The following is a 20,411-nucleotide window of genomic DNA, read 5'->3' on the forward strand; positions in this document are numbered from 1 at the left end:
ACTTTATATTTTATGCTAGACGCTTCATTTAAAATAGATCCTTCTGTCAGCTTAGGGGTAAGACGAAGCCTTAGTAACTATTAATACTACACCACCTCGTCAATTCCGGTGGTTAGCGCTTTTGTTAAGCCACCAACTAACCCGAATTCAGTGCATTCCATCTTGGCAGCTGAATATCAAAAAGAGACTGCCGAACAACCTCACCTAACGGTTAATTTGAAGCTTTTTAACGCCTCTACCAGCCGCATCGTGATTAGGTGTATTGGTGAACTCCACGCGGTAAGGAACTTAACTCAGGAAGCCTCTACTAATTAACAACACGTCTTCTAGTTTCCTACCCCTCTTCTAAGCCACCGACGCGTTGCGACAATCCTTAACTTCCTTAAGCCTCTATCACGACCTTCCTTAAGCCTCTATCACAACCTTTGCCTTATTCTTTTATTCTAGCGTCCAAATAACCTTTTCAGTGGTAACAAAGTTCAAAAATAGCTTGCTTTCGTCCCAGGTGACTTCGTAGAAGTTAGAGATAGGCCCTTAGGTGTATTAATCACGTTATTAAGACGGATATTAATAGCGGTAGTTACAGATAAGGTTTCTAAGTTTAGACAAATATTAGGTCTTAGCACGATTATAAGGGACTTTAAATAGCTCTATAGATTTAAGTATAAAGATGTTTATCTACGCCTATTATAAGTTAATACTATCCTTACCACTTTTTATATAAAATTTATATATTCCTATAACAAATTCTAACTAAAATCTTTTAGATTCTATCCTTAAAGGTATTTACTATGCCTTCTCCTGGGTATAATCCTTCCCGTATAAAAGGAACTCTAGAACCTACTTTACCTAATCCTCCTAGAGCTTTATTGCGCCTTCCTAGCTTTAGAAGCTTCTTTAGCTTATTTACTCCTTTCTTACCTTATAATACAACTATACCAAATACTTCCTCTACTCGCTTTACTATATCTAGTTCTTCTACTCTAATACCTACTACCCCAAACCATCGCATTTGCCGAGTAATTACTTATCTTAATAGACAGGAAAGACGTAAGAAATAGGAGCGGGAGGAGTAAGCTACAAAACGTATTTAACGTCGCTAATAGCTTTAGAAAAGTAACGCTTAAGCGCTTATTCCTTACTCCCTAAGATACACGATTAAAGGCCTCTATCGCTACCTTTAAGAACCTACCTCTCGTATTGCTGTATTAGTTAAGCAACTATATTCTACTATCTACCGCATTATTAATAAAGCGCAGACCCCGACATGTGGTAGCTATCGCAATGCTCTTACATATAGCTCGCTAATTCGGCGTTAACTAGTTAATTTCCTAGAGTTAAATACTTAGGTGCGTCGCCTTACCTATTCGGAGCTTTTATTTTACGTAGGAGTCCCTTATTCCAACTCTATAGTTACCTAATATCTTAAAAAGGAGGGCTTTTAACGCTATGTTGCTTATACAAAGCCCTAGCTTACTATAGTTCACTATTATACCTAGTTAGCATTCGCACTGGCTTACCATTACTTCCAAAAAGAGGATTAGTGGAGAGTTATATAGACAGATAAGGCAGCTATGCATTATAGTAGGCACTAGCGGCTTTATGTTATTAAAAGACCTAGTAAACAATTTTATCCTAACTACCTCTGTCCTAGGTTTACTAACGTACCTTATATAATAGTATAGGCTGCATTCTACGGTATAGAAAAAGGGCCTTTACTATTTTAGAATAAGGAAGAATAGGGTAATATTACGGTATAGGGCTTTCTAAATTATATATATCCAAAGCTTAAAGAATTCTACAACTTCTATAACGCTAAGTATGGTATATATTTCCCTAATTATAAATTTAGAAGTACTCTAACAATTATATAAATAGACGGAGCTCCCTATTATAGAGCTTATATTACTATTACTAAGTTCTAGGAAGATAATATTAAGTTACTTTAGTGGCTAGTAAATAGCCTAGATCTTAACCTAATTAAGGCCGTTTGGAATATAATAAAGACTTAAATAGCTAGGCGGAAGCCTCGCCTGTTAACAAAAGAAGTAATATAAGTAGCTATTAAATCTAAATAGGAGAATCTGGAGGCCTGCTACTTTAAGGATCTAGTTACTTCTATGCCTATACGCCTTTAGGTAGTAATTAAAGTAGAGGGGGGACCTACTAAGTGGTAGAGGATAGTAGAATGCTTAGAGGACGATTAGGATTTTAGAGGACGATTAGGAGCTTAGAGGAGACATTTGGATACTCATTTAATTGCTAAGCGTTAATTTTTACACTTATTTGGCTACTATGACTTTAGAAATATTCGTATATAGGCAATCTACCATACAATCATTGGTTTTAAAAAGCTTCATAAATTTTTAATATTAAGGTCTTTTAAAGCTCGCTGCTAAGACGGGGAAACTCATACTAATCTGTATGAGGATTTCCGCCCGAGAGGCGTCACTAGTAAGGCGCTAACCACCGGAATTGACGAGGTGGTGTAGTCTATTAGACCGTCTGTCGGGCGGTATTTCGGCAGGGTTAATGTATAACACCCAGCTCTGGTTCAGAGATATAAGCCAATTATGCAGCCACAGCAATCATCAGATCCAGAATCTTTGCGCGTCCCAGCAGGAGCATGTGTGTTGGTCCTGTTAATCAAACGGTCTGAGTTGATACCCGCGTTGAACTGAACCCCATCTCAAGTAGGCAGTGATATGTCAAGACGACTGTACGTGATCAGCACGCGCTTCTAACGGCAAAGGGGCATTGCAACATCTTCAGCAGAACTACGTCTTAGCAGCCGCCGATCTGTTGAATGGGCTGCGCGTATGGTCCCAAAGGGATTCTCCGATTCTGGTCAAGAGGCTCCAGGTCGTGCGAGGCTTCTGAGCCCCGAAAATTACTCTCGTCTATGGGTTGTGGTGCGATCGACCCGAGTAAGTGAAGTGGATACTTCCTACTCAGAACAAAGGCCAGTCGGTCGAGGCCGTGAGCACTTGCTGTGAACGGCGGGGACGGCGAGGTTGGGAGCACTGACATTGCGGACATAGACCTATACACCGCCTTGGTTTGACGCTCGAGAAATAGTTTTTCTAGAGACGTTTTCCATGCTAACAGGGTATTTACTACGCACTTGGCGATGAAAGGGAATTGTATATTCATAAAGAAATAATACTGAGCCATTAAACTAGTGGACTGGTATTACTTGAGGCATCTATTTTAAATTTATTTTATGGGTCATCTGCTGAGCATTTACGGCAAACCAGACGTAATATCAAGGACGAGGTAGATCCTTCTAAGATAGTGGCGGTGATCGGCTTGCCAGATATCGTACTGAAGAGTTAGAATGGCGCAGATTTTCCCTCCCTTCCCCACCTTAGTCTGTCTTAACACGGACAGGAAAACCTTTGACGCTGGAGTGGACGGTGTGATGGAGTGTGGGAGGCGGAGGAGTTCGGGGGTGATGGCTTTCTGTAGGCTTCCTAGGATATGGCCATGTTCGTAATTCCTTAAGCCGTGCCAAGAGCTGGGGATTCGGATAGGTCAGCGTGAGCAGTGAAGAGTAAAAGTGAGTGCGGTGTCCAGAACTTATCGATGGTGTCAGGTGGTGGAAATGAGCTGGGGACGCCAGATGCCAAGGGCTTTTCCCTCTCAAGACGATCTCCAAGCGACTGACCCAACCATGTCGCCTTGCCTTGTGGGTCACGTCGATCACAGCGCAGCTTTGGCCTCCGCGGTCCGCATGGGTACAGAGCTGCATGTGTGATTGACAACCGGACCATCGAGACAGGAAATCGAAGCGTCTCATCGTAACTATTGATACTCGTCTGACCCGATCCGATTTAAATTTATTCTCTGCACTTTCATAGCACAATATGGCGTTTGCCAGCGAGGTGATTACCAACACACCCAGCAGCGACAATGTGAAATGCGAACGGCCACCCAAGCGCACTGTGTCTATTCACGCAGGGTTAAGGATAGTAATAATGACTCGAGTCGATAGTGGAATCACCTGTGTCTCTATGCGAGCGCGTTCGGGCACAACGCACCAGTGGCAGCCTCTTCAGCAAGGCTGGGCAGCCTAGGCGGCCAGCTTTGAACGTGGTGCCTAGATTGCGCAACATCAGCCTCTCTCTCCCTTAACTTGTCCTCTCCCCGAAAGGCCCCCTCGGACACCGATCCCGTGCGTGGCTGGGCTCATCCTCCCTCACTGGACCAGGGCCTTTATCAGCAGCCACCGGGCTAGCCGGGACTCACGCAAAATCGCAAATCTGGCGCTATCGAAGACTCGGGAGCAAAAGAACCCACATTCACTTCCGAATAAGGTTATTTATGTAGCTATGAAGGGGGCAAGGGGGGGGTAGAAGCGCCAACGGCCGGTCTATATACAAGAGCCACCATGACCCACGACTTCAGCTTCATTCTTCCAATCCATTCTTTCACTCTTTACTATCCTCTGCAGTATTCGCTGCGTTCACTCGTTCACCATGAAGGCTACAATCCTTCAGTCCACTCTTTTGTTGTCTCTTGTTTCTATTGCTTTCTCTAGTCCTCTTTTATATGATAACGCGTACGGTCACACAGACCGATCCTGTGGGGGTGTTAACGGCTATGGAAAGTGCAGCACTTCTCAAACATCCTCAAAGTCCTCTATTACGGTCCCCAAGGTCTACGTTACCGAATCCCCCCATGCCGAGAAGCAGGTCTACGGATATGAGAAGGCTTCTTCTTCCTCGGAGGCCAAGCTCTATGTCACCGAGTCGTATGGCGTACCAGCCCACGGTTATGGAAAGTCTTCCTCTTCCAACGTCAAGGCTTATTCAAGCGTGAAGTCTTACGCCGGCGAGTCTCCATATGGTGCACCAGGTTATGGCGAGAAGTCTTCCAGCACAGTTAAGCCTTATGCCAGCGAAATTCCGCATGGTGTACCGGCTTATGGCCAGAAGTCTTCCAGCTCATCTAGGCCTTATGCCAGCGAAATTCCGCATGGTGTACCGGCCTATGGCCAGAAGCCTTCCAGCTCATCTAAGCCTTATACTAGCTCGTCTGCTTATAGTGCACCCGCCTACGGCCACAAGTCCTCCAGCTCGGTCAAGGCTTATGTTAGCGAGACTCCTTATGGTGCGCCTGGCTATGGCCAGAAGTCATCCAGCATGGTTAAACCGTACGCTAGCGAATCTCCTGCTGAGTCACACTACGGTTACAAGCCCTCTATACCAGTGGCTAAGCCTTACGCGACCGAGTCCTCGCATGCTGAATCCGCTTATGGTGCCAAAGGTTACACATCCACTGCTAAGCCATATACCAGCGTGTCCGCTCACGGTTACGAGAAATCCTCCACCCCTGCAGTTAAGCCTTATGGTGGCGAGTCTTCGCACGTTGAATCTGCTTACGGCGCCAAAGGTTACACACCCGCTGCTAAGCCATATACCAGCGAGTCCGCCTACGGTTACGAGAAATCCTCCACCCCTGCAGCTAAGCCTTATGGCGGCCAGTCTTCGCACGTTGAATCTTCTTATGGCGCCCAAGGTTACACTCCAGCGGCTAAGCCTTATACCAGCGAGTCCGCTCACGGTTACGAGAAATCCTCCACCCCTACAGCTAAGCCTTATGGCGGCCAGTCTTCGCACGTTGAATCTGCTTATGGCGCCCAAGGTTACACTCCAGCGGCTAAGCCTTATACCAGCGTGTCCGCTCACGGTTACGAGAATCCTCCACCCCTGCAGTTAAGCCTTATGGTGGCCAGTCTTCGCACGTTGAATCTGCTTATGGCGCCAAGGTTACACTCCCGCTGTCTTCGCACGTTGAATCTGCTTATGGCGCCCAAGGTTACACTCCAGCGGCTAAGCCTTATATCAGCGAGTCTGCTCATGATTATGAGAAATCTTCTACTCATGAGGCCAAGCCTTACGCGACCGAATCTTCATACGCTGAATCCGCATATGGTGCTAAAGGTTATACTCCTGTGGCTAAGCCTTCCAGCAGCCACTCTGCGCACGGATATGAGAAGTCTACCCCTGCGGCTCAGCCTTATGCCAGCAAGTCTGCTTATGTTGAGTCCGCCCATGGCTATGAGAAGTCTTCTACCAGCGCTGCGAAGCCCTATGTCACAGAGTCTCCCTATGGTCACAAGACTCCTTTTGACAGGCCAGTTGTCCCGGTTTGCAATGCGGAGGTGAACAAGCATGATGTTAAACAATTGGTTCCATCGTACTCGGCTACCCTCAACTACAAGGAGGCCGGCGAGGGCGACTACGCTGTTTCGCTTAATTACAAGATGAAGTCTCCTCAAGTCACCCTCGAGAACTCTGACCTCGTAAGCGATTTGGTTTGCTCCGGCGACTCTATGTCTCTCTCTTTCAAGAACGAAGATGCTTTTGCTGCTGCGGAGAAATGGCCGCAGAACCAGTTGATGCTCATCACCAACAAGGCTGGATGCAACCCAAGCAACGAACGTGGGGCTTACTTGCTCGTCAACCACGAGTGCGACGAGAAAACCCTTACGATGAAATGCAAGGTTAAGTCTCAAATGTGGAAGGACATCGCTGAGTGGATGCAACCCAGATACGGCCACATCGCGTCAGGCAAGACTTATGCTACCGCATATACCACTGCGCCTGTTTCGAAGTTCCCGTACTCATCTACGCTTGTCAAGACTACTTCAACCTCAAAGGCAGGCTATGCGCCATACTCTACACCAAAGGTAACATTCACACCTGCCCAACACTCCAGCGTCCATGGTTACGGTTACGAAGTGTCTTCATCGGTCAAGGCTTCCTCGACTACGGCTCCAGGCGGATACAAATCGCCAAACACAATCTCTCATGTTACTCCAACACCCTCTGCTCATCCTAGACGAGGAAGAGACGCATTTCTAGCATAGTTGGGGTGAAAGAGGCAGTGTGTGCGCACTTTGTGATGTCATTTTCTTTGTCTAGTATGCTGTAAAATAATTTCTAGTGACAGGTAGTAATTAAAATACCTTGCGATGACATATCTTGATTTTTGAAGCGAATAAATGTGTGCACCCAATGGCTTTGACCCTTAACACTTTGAGAATCCTAGTTTTTAGTTGCCTAGAGGAGACGGCGCTCAGTCCACGGTGAGTTTACTGGTGTTTGCGGACCGCGCACTTCGTATCGAATCCTTAAGGGGTACCTTGAAACGGTTAGGCTCAAGGGGTACGGAACGACAGTGTTTCCGGAGTCAGGGAGATATGAGGCTGGCGCAGTGAAATCTCCAGCATCAGCATCCTTCCGGCATAGCGACACCCTTTTAAACCTAGTTAACCTCCCTATGTAACCCGGTGCTTATGTCCCCGCAGTTCCCATGATTTCACTGCCTCTCCATAAATAACTACCTTTCCCAGGGCACGTATAAAGATCAGCATCCTGCAATATGCCAAATCCTAGTAACACTCGGGTTAATGTTCCCCTGGCCATCGGAGGTCCAAGTATACGCATCGACTTGACGCACGAGAAATAGTTTTTCTAGAGACGTTTTCCATGATTTCACTGCCTCTCCATAAATAACTACCTTTCCCAGGGCACGTATAAAGATCAGCATCCTGCAATATGCCAAATCCTAGTAACACTCGGGTTAATGTTCCCCTGGCCATCGGAGGTCCAAGTATACGCATCGACATATGTCACTTGTATATCACCCTAAAGCAACTTTTGCCATGAAGAGCTACTTCAAGAACCTTAGCTAGCCATTTTAGCTGGCCTCCATACAATGCACCTTAAACCCTTCACCACCTTGAGCGTCTCCCTGCTTAGCTATTTACCTTGTGCTTTGTCTCAAGATACATCATGGCAGCAATACGTTATCGCGCCAAAAAGTCGCACAGTTTCCCCGGCTAAAGTTCTTTCCACAACTGGCAATGTCACCAACGCCAATGGCCTATTGAGCAGCAATGGTGGCATCACGACACTAACTAGGCCTTCCAGTAGTTCCACCATTCCTACCATCTTGCTCGATTTTGGCCTCAATATCGTTGGACACGTTCAGATCGACTTCGCTGGCGCGTCCTCTAACAACCCGGGCATCGGACTAGCCTTTTCAGAAACTCTAGAATATCTCACCGACATATCTGACTTTACGCGATCTAATAACGGCGATACAATAACCAATGGAGTTGACTACCACGCTGTTCCTGCAGGCATCAGTTCATGGACGGATACGTGGGGTTGCAGCCATGGCAGCCAAGTATGCGCTGATGGCATACATGGCTTCCGCTATCTCAAAATCAGTCTCAACGCGACCGCATCAGACGCTCCATACGCCGAGCCAACTGGCACCATTGAGATTTCTAAGCTGGGTCTGAATTTTTCGGCGTTCCTAGGCACCCCGGATACGTACAGCGGATGGTTCGAATGCTCGGACGTCCAACTCAATCAATTCTGGTACAATGCAGCATATACGAATGAGATGTGCATCGACACGTTCCGCGCCGATGAGGTTGACCCCCGCAACGCACAAAGTTCAAGTCTCTTTGGAAAGCAAGTAATCTTTGACGGTGCAAAGCGCGATAGAGACCCCTACGTTGGAGATATCGCTGTTTCTGGTCGCACTACTTACTTGACGCACACTTCAGCTTCTATTGCAGCCCGCAATATCCTTGTAGATCTTGCAGATCATCAGCGCAGTAGCGATGGCTGGATTCCGCCAGCATCTATTAACGGTTATACCCTGCCACTGTACGACTACCCCCTCTGGTGGGTCACATCGAGCTGGGACTATATTCTCTACTCCGGCGACCTGGATTACGCACAGATGTATTATCCCAATCTTATCAGCGTGCTAGACGGCGCCTACTATGCCAACACAACATCTACCACAGGTTTACTGTCTAAGCCAACAACTAACACCGGTGACTACGCCTTCCTCGACCGCTACGGCGTAATCACATACAACAACGCGCTGTACGTCCTTGCCCTGAAAGCCGGTGCTGCCATCGCCTCAACCCAGAACGACAATTCCACCGCGACCCGCTGGCTCAGCCGCGCCGCAACTGTCTCCGCCGCTATAAACACGCAGCTCTGGGACAGCAGCGCCGGCGCATACCTAGACGACAGCGATGACAGCACGCGGCACGCGCAAGATGGCAACGCGCTCGCCGTCCTCGCCGGCGTCGCCAACACCTCCCGCGCCGTCTCAGCCCTCACCTACATGGCAAACCACACGGCCCTGTCCTACGGCAACGCCTTCATGAACACCAACGCGCTCGTCCCCGATGGCACGGAACGCGTCTACGCCTTCATATCCTACTTCGATATCTCCGCGCGCTTCCTCTCCAACCTCGCCGCGTCGGCCCTCGACGAGATCACGCGGCTCTACGGCTGGATGGGCACGCACGACCCGAGCAGCACGTACTGGGAGGGCATCAGCACGAGCGGGTCGATGTACGAGGGCGCCTTCACGTCCGCCGCGCACGGCTGGTCGACGGGCGTCGTGCCCGCGCTCTCGAACTACGTGCTCGGCATCCTGCCCGCCGCACCCGGGTTCGCGCAGTGGAGCGTGAAGCCGTACCCGGCGACGCTGGCGTGGGCCAAGGGCCAGGTGGGAACGCCGGCGGGCGCGCTGAGGGTGAGTTGGGTGGCGCAGGGGAGTGGTGGTGGGGGGTTTCAGTTGAATGTCACAGCGCCTGCGGGCACGGTGGGCGAGGTTGCGGTGCCGGTGGGTGCGGCGTCGGCGACGGTGACGGTGGATGGGCAGGTGGCGTGGGATGGGAAGAAGGGGGTCAAGTACAATGCTACGTATGGGGGAGGCTATGTTACGCTGCGGGGGGTTTTGTCGGGGACGCATGTTGCGCAGGTTAGTGGGGGGTAGCGGTTGCTGTTTCTGCGGAAAGAGTTGCTTGAAGCCGACGCGAGGATAGAGCTAGAAAGGGGTGCTCCAATGAGGAAAGTATTCCATAGAATTCACCATAATGGCGGCATTTGGAAATGGATTTGGCGGGCGGTTCCCATAATTTGGACAACGAGCTGCTCGGCATTACCGAGATTTCTGACGAGGAGTTAACTGATATTGTCTTGGACAGTTCCAGCGAAGTAGCTTGCTTTTGGAAAGAACTATGGCGCCCATCGGGACATGTCTGATTAACAAGCATTAACACATCCACTGCACGAATGCATACTCACGGTCAATCGTCAGGCTTATTCGTCAGTAGTAGAAAATGAAAGCCATGTGTGCCGGTTCGGGCATCCGGATTCCAGACACCGAAAGCGCGCGAGATGCTTCACAAGTTCAACAAGATATCACTTGGCCCTATCCTTGCTAACTCAGTGGATCCCGCCATAGAAGAAAATTACGCTAAAATTCTATCTGATTATTACATATACCTCTATGTGAAAGAAATCAAGGTATCTATCTACTCTACCTACTCTATCTATGTAGCATGCGCAGTATCTGTCTTCTTCCCTTTGACGGACAGCCATTGGAGCCAGACAGCGCCCAAAACGGAGCAGCACGACAGGGCGGCCCCAACGCAGAATGTCTGTGTCAACGACTTGTTGTACGCAATGAGAACTGCATTGTAGAACTGTTGGGGCACCTGGCTCTTGATTTGGGTTGCGCCGATGGTCAAGATGATGCGCGGATCGAATGTAGGGACGTACTTGCTCAAATTTTTCACCAGTTGGTTCGTGAAGACGTTCTGCGCGACCGACACCATGATTGCACCAGTGAGGTTCTCCGAGAACATTATGATAGCGGTACCGATGGGTATATCTTGAAGTGGTAGAGCCGTTTGTGCTGCGGTCAGTGCCGATTGCAGGCCGAAACCGACACCCGCGCCGAATATAAATTGGTAGCCGATCCACTTTGCGTGACCAGAGTCAACTTCGAGAGTAGTGAGGAGGCCAGTGCCGACGGCCATAAAAATGACGGTCAGGTACACAAACTGCACGTAGTGGCCGGTCACGGACGTTAGAGTGCCGCCCAGGAACGAGAAAATGACGAAGCTGAGAATCATGGGAAGATTCATGACGCCGGACTTGATAGCTCTGACTCCTTTAATGGCTTGGAACCAAATAGGGATCTAGAGTTCCGCAGTTAGCAGTGATTCACTAATCAGTATTGGATGGTAGGCCACACGTAGTACAACATGACGAAGAAGCAACCAACAACACAAGCGCCAAACACGGCAGAGCCCCAGATGTTCCGGTTGCCGAATACGCGTAGTGGGACAGTCGCACGTTCTCCACTGTGGATCTGAATAACAATAAAGCTGATTAAGAGAACACCTGCGAGGACTAAGAGAGCAATGATGCGTCCGTCCTTCCATTCGTACTCCGTACCGCCCCATTGTAGAGCAAGCAGCAAGCAAATGACACCGGGCAAGATGCAAGTCGTTCCGAGAAGGTCCATTTGCTTTAGTTGGTCCATGAAGCCGACTGCATTGGTCTTCTTGCACTCGGGAGAATGTACAGATAATAGAATAAAGACGGCGGTAATTAGACCAAGTGGCAAGTTAATGTAGAAGCACCATCTCCATGTTAGTTTCGGGTTATCGGTGAAGGCACCTCCCATAAGAGGACCAGCAATAGAGGCGAAGCCGTACATACCACCGATCATTCCAATAAGGGTAGGCCGTTGGCGTGATGGCACTGTATGAGCGACTAAAAGAAAGGCTCCAGAACCGACGCCACCACTTCCGACTCCAGCAATGGCGCGGCCAACTATAAGGGCAGTCGAAGTAGGAGCAACTCCACAGATCAAAGACCCCAATTCAAAGATAAACAGAGCCACCAGGTAGGCCAATTTGATTGAGTAGAAGGTGTAGAGTTTGCCCCACATAAGTTGGAATGCGCAGGTCGTAAGTAGGTAGGAGCTGGCGTACCAACCCACGTCGTCCAGAGCACGGAACTGATCCGTTATCTTTGGAATGGCGGTAGAAATAATAGTATTGTCTAGACCTACGCAAAAGACCGATAGGTTCAAGCCAAAAACGATGAGGATGAGCTTGAACTTGTCGGGGTATTTAGATTCATCTTCCTGCTCTTCTGGATCTTGAAGGCCTTCAGTGGCACCCTTGGAAACATCCTTCTCAGCTGTCGGAGCCTCCCCGATGTTCTCTACGTTAGGTTTGTCGGCATTGACACCTTCCTGCATCTCCGCAGGCGGAGCTTCAAGATTTTCTATTGAGTGGTTAGTACCTTTAGAGAGGGAGCTAGTCGACACCAAAGAGGTAGCGCTGCTGGGAGCGAGGGCGGTTTTCGTGGTTGTAGGATCTGTATTCATTATGGTAGTAGTATAGAGGCGTGCTGTTGCAACATGTAGGTACAGGCTAGGAAAGTAGCCAAAGACGGTAAAAATGTAACAGTCTTATAGCTTCTAAGACAATTAAGCAATTAAAAAGTGTTTAAGTAATCCTATGAAAGGGGTACAGAACAAAGATGCGATGGGATCAGAGAGGTCATTAGTGGTGTTTTAAAGAGCAATGAACACCAAAATATTACGATACCGGCTAGAGCGCGCCGGGCCCGTTTTGACGAGCTCGGTGGAACAGGTCAATGAGTCGAGTCTATGATTCACAGGCGCGGCAGATCATGGTCGGTGGAGGATGCGGCATCTAGTTGTCTGAAGACGGACAGGAAACGCATTTACACAGAGCACGGAGCATATTTACGAAATAACGTAGGTAACAAGTAATAATACCGCGTTCTCGATGCCGAATCAGGAAACCGCAGGAATGTTAGCAGATTTTGGAATGGACCCATCCGCCAATCAGCGGCACCTCTCAGGCCGGTCGTGCCTGAATTAGAAAAGTTACAAACGCGAAATTATTTTATAAAAAACTTCGGTAAGTTAGCCGAGCCCGGCGCCATGCTCCTTACTAAGCCTCTGACCTTTGCGCCAAGAAATGAGTCATTTTGGCTCATAATGAGAGTAGATGAGTATATTATGAGAACAACGAGACCTACAATGAGGCGAAGCAGATATCCTATGAGAGAAAATATATCTTTTGCGAGAGGAATCAAATCAACCATAACAAGAATTAGGTGTATGATGAGAAGAATTGGAGGCGGTAGAACTCACTCTGATTAATTAGTCGCTAGCGATAGTAGTCGTCCTTTATTAGACAAGCTCGCTAGAATTGATAACATGCGGAACGTTGGTCCCCCAACGCAAATTTTGACCCGAGTTTATAACCCAAAGCTTTAACTTAGAGCTTTATTATATAGACTTTAATTAATATATATAGAGATGAGGTTTTCCAGGGGGAGACCCCCTGGGACCCCCCTATATAGAGCTTTTGCTTAATTTAGAAGTAGTAGTAAGATTAAGGCGCCTTGGTTACCACTAGGTAAGGATCTACTGCAGTAACCAAGGCACCCTACTTGAGCTAGGCTTAAAGATTATATTGGTCACGAATATAGCACATATTTAGACTGCAGAGCTTTAATACAGAGCCCTCTACGTAGGATATAATATAGTAGATTGTGATTCTAATTTAAAGCTTTATATACTAAATATTTTTAATACCTAATAACTATTAACCATATTATTGCCCACTTAGTTCGGACGTATAATAACGTAATAGCTTGGCGATAATGTAATAGCTCGGCGCCGAGTAATAGGAGGGGGGAGGAGGGGGAGGAGATTGGGGGTGGCTCGGCCACTGTAAGAAGGTTGTGATATTAGTATAGTATTAAACTTTAAAAATTGTGTCCTAGGAGCTTAATTAACGACCCCTATATAAAACGTTAACAACGTTTAATTATAGAGCTTTAAACCGGTAGATCTTTTAGGAATACCTATTATAAGTAGCTCCAAGTATAAAATTTAGAATATTTAGTAGTGGTGTAAGTATGGGACGGGGGTATATATTTGCGTTCCTAAATATTATTATATAACGCAATTTTTAGGTAATAAAAACCGCCGTTAACGTTGCTTAACTAATACCTACTAGAGGTTCCTCTGTCTTTCCTATCTCCTCTCTTACCTGTCTCCTTATTAGATACTATCTATATCACTATATCAACTAATAGATCCCTTAGTGGGGACTAGGGAGGGGTATTAGAGCACCTCTTGTAAGGAAGAAAAAAGAAGAAGAGAGGAAGGTATAAAGAAGGGAGTATTTATAGACGGGAGGAAGCCTATAAACGGGAGATTAGGTAGCTATAATATAGACATTAATATTGCTCGGCTAATACCTACTAGACGCCCCTCCGTCCTTCCTATCTCCTCTCTTACCTATCTCCTTATTAGATGCTATCTATATTACCACGTTAACTAATAAATCCCTTAGTAAGGACTGGGGAGGGGTATTAGAGCACCTCTTATAAGGAAAAAGAAAGAAGAAGAGAGGAAGGTATAGAGGAGGGAGTATTTATAGACGGGAGGAGGCCTGCGAATAGGAGATTAGGCAGCTATAATATAGACATTAATATTGCTCAGCTAACACCTACTAGACGCCCCTCTGTTCTTCTTATCTCCTCTCTTACCTATCTCCTTGTTAGATGCTATCTATATCACTACGTCAACTAATAGATCCCTTAGTGGGGACTGGGGAGGAGTATTAGAGCACCTCTAGCTCTTATAAGGAAAAAGAAAAGAAAAGAGGAAGGTATAAAGAAGGGAGTATTTATAGACGGGAGGAGGCCCTATAAGTATGTAATTTGGTAAGTACTAATAAGCACGAGATTCTTGTATAAGATAGGCTTAATTACTTACTAAAATATAGGGTGTCTCTGTTACTATAGTGGCTACTATAGTGGTAGAGACGCCTTAAATATTTAATATAACTGACTACTAAGGCTGTTAATAAGTAAAAGGTAGGCTACTAATGTGGTGCGAATAATATAGTTGTTAATATCGTTTATAGCCTATTTTTGCTTCTAGTATACGCGTAGATCGTCCTTATATTTAGCGTAGAGCTGGTTATAGGTAGTAAGCTGATTTAGGTCTAGCTTTGCTATCGCCGTAGGTAGTATATCCCTTAATATAGGCCGACTTAGTAGTTCTAGCTTTAGAAAATCGTCTTTCTTCTTAGATAGGTCGATATACTACTATACCTCGTTAGTTTTAGCTGTGTCTTAGATAATAAAGAACTATTAAATCCAATCGGATGGCTTGTTAAGAATAAGGTTGATTTTTAATTCAATAGAGGTTGTTATTTTTAGAATTTAATAGGTTAGGAAGGGTCCAGGTTAGGGTCTAGCTAGCGTTTTAGTAAAACCTTATTTAGACGTTCCAAACTTTTGATTTAATTTATTAGTTCGTTTATTAGTTGGATTTTGTTACAGGGAGCGCGATTAATAACCCCTACTAATAGCTCTAACTACGTCTAATTTTTAATTTGTAAATTAACAGATCTATAGGTAATAGTTATTTTAAGTAGCTCTAGGTGCGGTATATATAAAATCTTAACTATAGTATAGAGAAGTCGTGGCTGCTAATATGCGGTCCTAAGTGGCATATATTCTCGGAGGTCACGTAACTCCTTATATAAGCAACATTTCCGCCCTTTAAAAAAAAATTAAAAAATTCTAAAAATCAATTAACGCTATAGACAGTAGTAATATTGATCCAGTAATACTGCCAATTCTCCCTATATACTATTATATGTATATCTAACAGCTCTAGAAGCAGTAAGAAGGTAAGACGGATAGGGGGGTTAAAATTTAGAAAATTAGATTTCGTGGTTAAGCTGTTTAAAAATTAGGAAACCAAGACAAATGCTATATTCTTCGCTTACCTCCGAGCTAGTATATAATTTCCTATTTAGAAAAAGTCGTTTATAAGTAGTTGCTGCTGCCTCCGTATAAAATCTTCTTATTATACCTCTTTAGTCTTACTTATAGATAACTAAAATTGTTCTATATCGAACCTACGTTTAAACATAAGCCCTAAAAGCTTCTTAACTCGTGAGATTGCTATATAGGTTAGCCCGGCTATCTTATCCTTTTCCTTAATATCTAGAACTACCTGGTTAAGTATTAGGCCCTAGCTTTTATATATAGTAAGAGCAAAAGCTAGAGTAATTAGAAATTAATGCCGTAAGTAAGAGCCTCTTATACCCTCCTACTTATAAAGTATGGAAAATATAGGGACGACTTTCTTACCATCCTGCCGAGTGAATAGGGCAGGTCCGTTGTACCTATCTACTATAATTAGTAGTAACTAAGGCTAATCCTTTTTAATATCCGCGTGTCCCTTCTATACAACATCTTTAACTATACCAGTAGTACCGTTTACTAAGCCTAGTTCAACCCAGATATTCTATATTAGCATTACTTTCGCGCCAATATATAGGGCTAGATTCTCTATAGTATCACACTAATTAGGAGTAACTTTCCGCGCACCTACACTAGTGTTAACTAACTTAATAGCCACTACTGGCTATAAAAGGTCGCGAAGCCGAATAGTGTTATACTTACCTATAGCAGCGCGTATGCTATATAGCCGAATTATATTATTAAAGCCTGTAACCTTATTAATAGATAGGTCCTGCTTACACCTAGTTAAAAGAAGCTTTTAGGTTAAATTACTTATAGAATCACTATATAGCTCTATAAGGGCGGTCCTAAATATAAAGCTTTTAGCGTTATTACTGCCCTACTATATAACTTGATCTAGGACAGCTATTTAGTTAATCGCCTTATAGGCTCCCTTTTTATAGCTAGCGAGCTCTAACGGCCTAGCGGGTAAATTGCTATATAAGGCCGCCTAACCTATAGGGGGAAGCTAATGGAAATCGCCTACTAGCAAGATGTTTAAGCCTTTAAAGTAGTCGTCGTTATACGTAGGGTAGATCTAACAGAGGCGGTAATTAATCTAGGCTAGATATACTTGCCTAATTATAGATTTCTCGTTAAGGATAAGATAGTAAATATCCTTAAAAGCTTATTATAGAGGCATAAGACTAGTAGTAGGCAATTTGTCGAATAGACGGTTTACTAGCAATCTTAATAGATTGTATATAGTTCTGCCGTTAATATTAAAGGCAGCTACCCTAGTAGGGGCCGCTTAAGCTAATGGCAACGGCTTACTATTAGCCCTTGCTATATTATAGAGTGTGGTAGAGAGGACAGTAATAAGATATAATTTGCCGGTTCCTACCTCTCTATTAATATTGATCCGTAGTAGGGGGGGGCTAAGGCCCACTTAGATCTGCCTGTAGTAATTAACTATAATATTATAGATATAACGCTGACCTAGTTATAAGGAGGACGGAGTTACTGTTTAGGATAGGCGGCTCTACGGTAGAGGCTATAGCCGTACTTCCTGCTAATAAGTCCTCTTATTAAGCTGCGGGTATGTACCCTAATACGTACTCTAGTTGTAGTTATAATTAAGCTCCCTATTACTAAGCCTATTAGGATCCTTAATTTTAACTCTATTAGTATTTTAAACGCGGGCATATAGGGCCTTAAAGGATTAGTATAGCTCTAAGTCGTCTACGAAATCGTCCTTAAACTTATTAATATTATTAGTAGTTTCGCGACCTTCCTCTAGTTTCCGATTGCAGAAGTAGTTAAGTAGGTACTAATAAGAGTTAACGTAAGCCTGATAGGAAGCCATATAATTAGGGGCCCCGAATCTATTAGTATAAGTAGCTACTTCCTTATATTCCCTCTATAGGTGATAAAGAATAAGCTTTATACGGCAGAACTTAGGATACTGCGGATAGGAATAATTACCGTTATATTACGGAAAGTACGATATAACTTAAGGCCTTGCTCTTAGCCGACGCTTATAAGTAGAGTAATTAAAATAGAGTAGAAAATTAAGGAAAGTAACGTCCTCTACCCTATCTAGGCGGCGCTTATATTTCTTATAGTTAGACAGTCCGTACCCTCTTAGTTGCCTATTATTAAGCTTATACATAGCACTTTAATCGTCCTCCTAGCGGTAGTTTAAAGTTACTATATTCCTAGAGCCTTCGTAAAGGGAAATGTTAAGAAGTAGATGGTATACCTTCTGTGCTAACTAATCGCGTTTAGTAATAAGCTTATTTATAAACCTAGCCACGACCGAACTGAAGGTATAAAGGCTATTGGCGTGCGGCTGTACTAATTAGAGTAACTCCTAGTAGGAAGTTGACTTCTTCTCTTCCTTACTGCAATATTTGCCTATATAGTTAACTATTACTAATATACTTATAGCGGGTGACGTATTAATATTTGCCATTTACGCTAATATTATAGCTGCATTATAACTATTAAGAAGCTTATTATTACGCTATAGACAGAACATCTAGTAATATGGATTTTGATCCTTTAATATAGCGGCCTTATTATAGAGAGAGCGTGGAAAATAGAAGCGGCACTCCTTTGCTCTAGTAGAGCCTTTCTTTAATCTTAAGTAGTAAGATTTGGTGTAATTACGGTGCCGTTAAAATTAATTAAGGTAGGCAGTAAGAAGCTTACTAGTATTAAGCTGTTCTTTATAGCTGAGAGTAGAAGGATATTAGAGATTAGGAGGCCTAAATTAATTAGGATTAACTATAGATATAAAAGTAGTCTAGTACTTAGTAAAAGCCGCCCTTGACTTACTAGCTAACAGATCTGGCCTTAGGGCTGTTAAACTCCATAAGAAGCTATATATATAGCCACTACCTTATACCTACCACTTATATTAGGACTAAAAGTTTATGCTATTAAATAGGCCTATAAGCACGTGCTTCCTAAATAGATTAAAGCGGCGATATAGCCAGTAAGCAGCAATATGTGGATTATTGTTGAGATTTTAAGAAGCAATTTAGTAGCGCTAAGCCTTATTAGTAGCCTTATATTCGTTAAATAGAGGTATATAAGAGTGTAGATTATGCTAATGTAAATTAGTAGCACTAAGTATAAAGAATAGAGACCCGCTCTTAATATTCTTAGTATAAGCCGTAAGCTTATTTCTTTTCTGCCTTTAGTAAGGTCTAGTGCCCTTAAGGTTTTATATATGCTATATAATCTTATTTAGTAACTAGCTACCCCTATTGCTATTTATAAAATTACTAAGCTTATTTAAAGATAGACTATTTTTATTTAATCGGCCGTAAAGGAAGTAGGTGGCGCTAAGGGCTTGCTCTTTTATAATCCGATTAAACATATAGTAGCGAAATAAGGGGTGGCGGCTAAACTGACCGTCCTAATACTTAAGTATATGCTTGGCGTACGCAGCTAGGGTAACCGTACGGCTTCGTGGTATATTAAAATCGGCTTTGTTATAAGGAAACAGAGTAGGAAAGGCGCCGCGTATAATGAAACTAGCTAATCGCTTAGAGAGAGGTGTTTATCGCACAGTAGGAACCTCTAGGCCCGCTTATAGGTCTTATTGGTATTAAACCTCGCGACCTAAAAGCTCTAATTTATTAAGGTTAGGTACTAGATTAGGAACTAAAGTATCTAGTATATTATTATTAAATTCGCCGTCTAGTATATTACTGCTAAGCTTAGTAGGTAGAGGATTAACAGCATAAGGATGTTATATAGGAGCAGTAGGGTAAGCTGTTAGGCCACTAGAATTAGACTCTAATTTATTAATATAAGGTAGCTGATCTAATATAGAGCTATTTTCGGGTAAGCTTATAAGCTAGGTGCTATATATTTTAACGTCGCGATAATTAGGATAATTGACCTTTAGAAAGTAAAGCCACTATGCTATAGTAGAGCGCCTTATAGTATACCGCTTAGTAAACCGCCAACTTAGGTATTTGCTACCCTCTACTGCCGTAGGCCTTACGACCAGTATATTAAGTTTAGTAGGTAGCCGTAGTAGCTGCCTTTAAGTCTTTAGTATGTTCTAGCTAAAGTAGCAGACGTGGCTAGTATAGCGATATTACTAGCCGCGTATATGCACGACTTGTAGATAAACGTATACGCGCGCAATTAGAAGCTCCTCTACTGCGGTAAGTATAGGTAGGAAGCCAGAAACAGGCCCCGGATTAAGCCCGTTACTTTTACCAAATAGGGGTAAAAGGGTTAGATTTTTAAGGCTATTGGCGTCCTTAATACAGGCTTTATATATACCTATATTATTACCCTCTATAGCTAGGCCTATTTAGAACCACCGCTCCTTATAATAACTGCACGTCTCTATACATTTAGCCTGTAGTATACTCCTAAACTTCTTAATTCGCTTCTAATTAATAGCTAAAACGGGTAGTGGTGTAGCCGTAGTCGGAGCTTGCCGCGAGAAAGGTGGTATTAGCGGTAGGGTAGGTATTGGCGGAAGGGTAGGTATTGGCGGAAGGGTAGGTATTGGCGGTAGAGTAGGTATAGGAGCTAGTTCCAGCAAGGACGTATTTGGGCTATCTAGAGTGCCTCTGCTATATAGAGCTTTATCTATAGTATATAGCGGAGGGGTAGGCGAGTGAGCTTTACCCCGCCGATTAAGAATGCGGTGCTCCCGTTGTATTGCCCTAATTGTCTTTCGCCGTTAAGCTATCTTAGGGGTATCTTAGCTATTCTGGCCGCGAG

At 44.4% G+C, this 20,411-nt stretch overlaps 3 protein-coding genes across 3 annotated transcripts; 2 read left to right on the forward strand and 1 right to left on the reverse strand.

Moving 5' to 3' along the window:
- Positions 1–4,055: 4,055 nt before the first annotated feature.
- Positions 4,056–6,874, forward strand: K441DRAFT_697897 (uncharacterized protein; the record flags this gene model as incomplete). The annotated part of the gene is made up of 2 exons (XM_067653018.1): positions 4,056–5,729; positions 5,771–6,874. Exons 1-2 carry the CDS (start codon positions 4,479–4,481, stop codon positions 6,872–6,874), a joined length of 2,355 nt encoding a protein of 784 aa, XP_067502012.1. The 5' UTR covers positions 4,056–4,478.
- Positions 6,875–7,595: 721 nt separating this feature from the next.
- Positions 7,596–10,289, forward strand: K441DRAFT_640145 (glycoside hydrolase family 78 protein). Its single transcript, XM_067646607.1, has one exon. It carries the CDS (start codon positions 7,726–7,728, stop codon positions 9,820–9,822), a length of 2,097 nt encoding a protein of 698 aa, XP_067502013.1. The 5' UTR covers positions 7,596–7,725; the 3' UTR covers positions 9,823–10,289.
- A 24-nt stretch (positions 10,290–10,313) lies between these two features.
- Positions 10,314–12,170, reverse strand: K441DRAFT_614803 (MFS transporter). The gene is made up of 2 exons (XM_067645700.1): positions 11,089–12,170; positions 10,314–11,032 (listed from the first exon to the last, which is right to left on the reverse strand). The coding sequence occupies exons 1-2, from the start codon at positions 12,103–12,105 to the stop codon at positions 10,382–10,384; spliced, it is 1,668 nt and encodes a 555-aa protein (XP_067502014.1). The 5' UTR covers positions 12,106–12,170; the 3' UTR covers positions 10,314–10,381.
- Between the last annotated feature and the right edge of the window lie 8,241 nt (positions 12,171–20,411).

The sequence above is a fragment of the Cenococcum geophilum genome (genome assembly GCF_001692895.1).
Source record: "Cenococcum geophilum 1.58 unplaced genomic scaffold K441scaffold_32, whole genome shotgun sequence".
NCBI classification, from domain to species: Eukaryota; Fungi; Ascomycota; class Dothideomycetes; order Gloniales; family Gloniaceae; genus Cenococcum; species Cenococcum geophilum.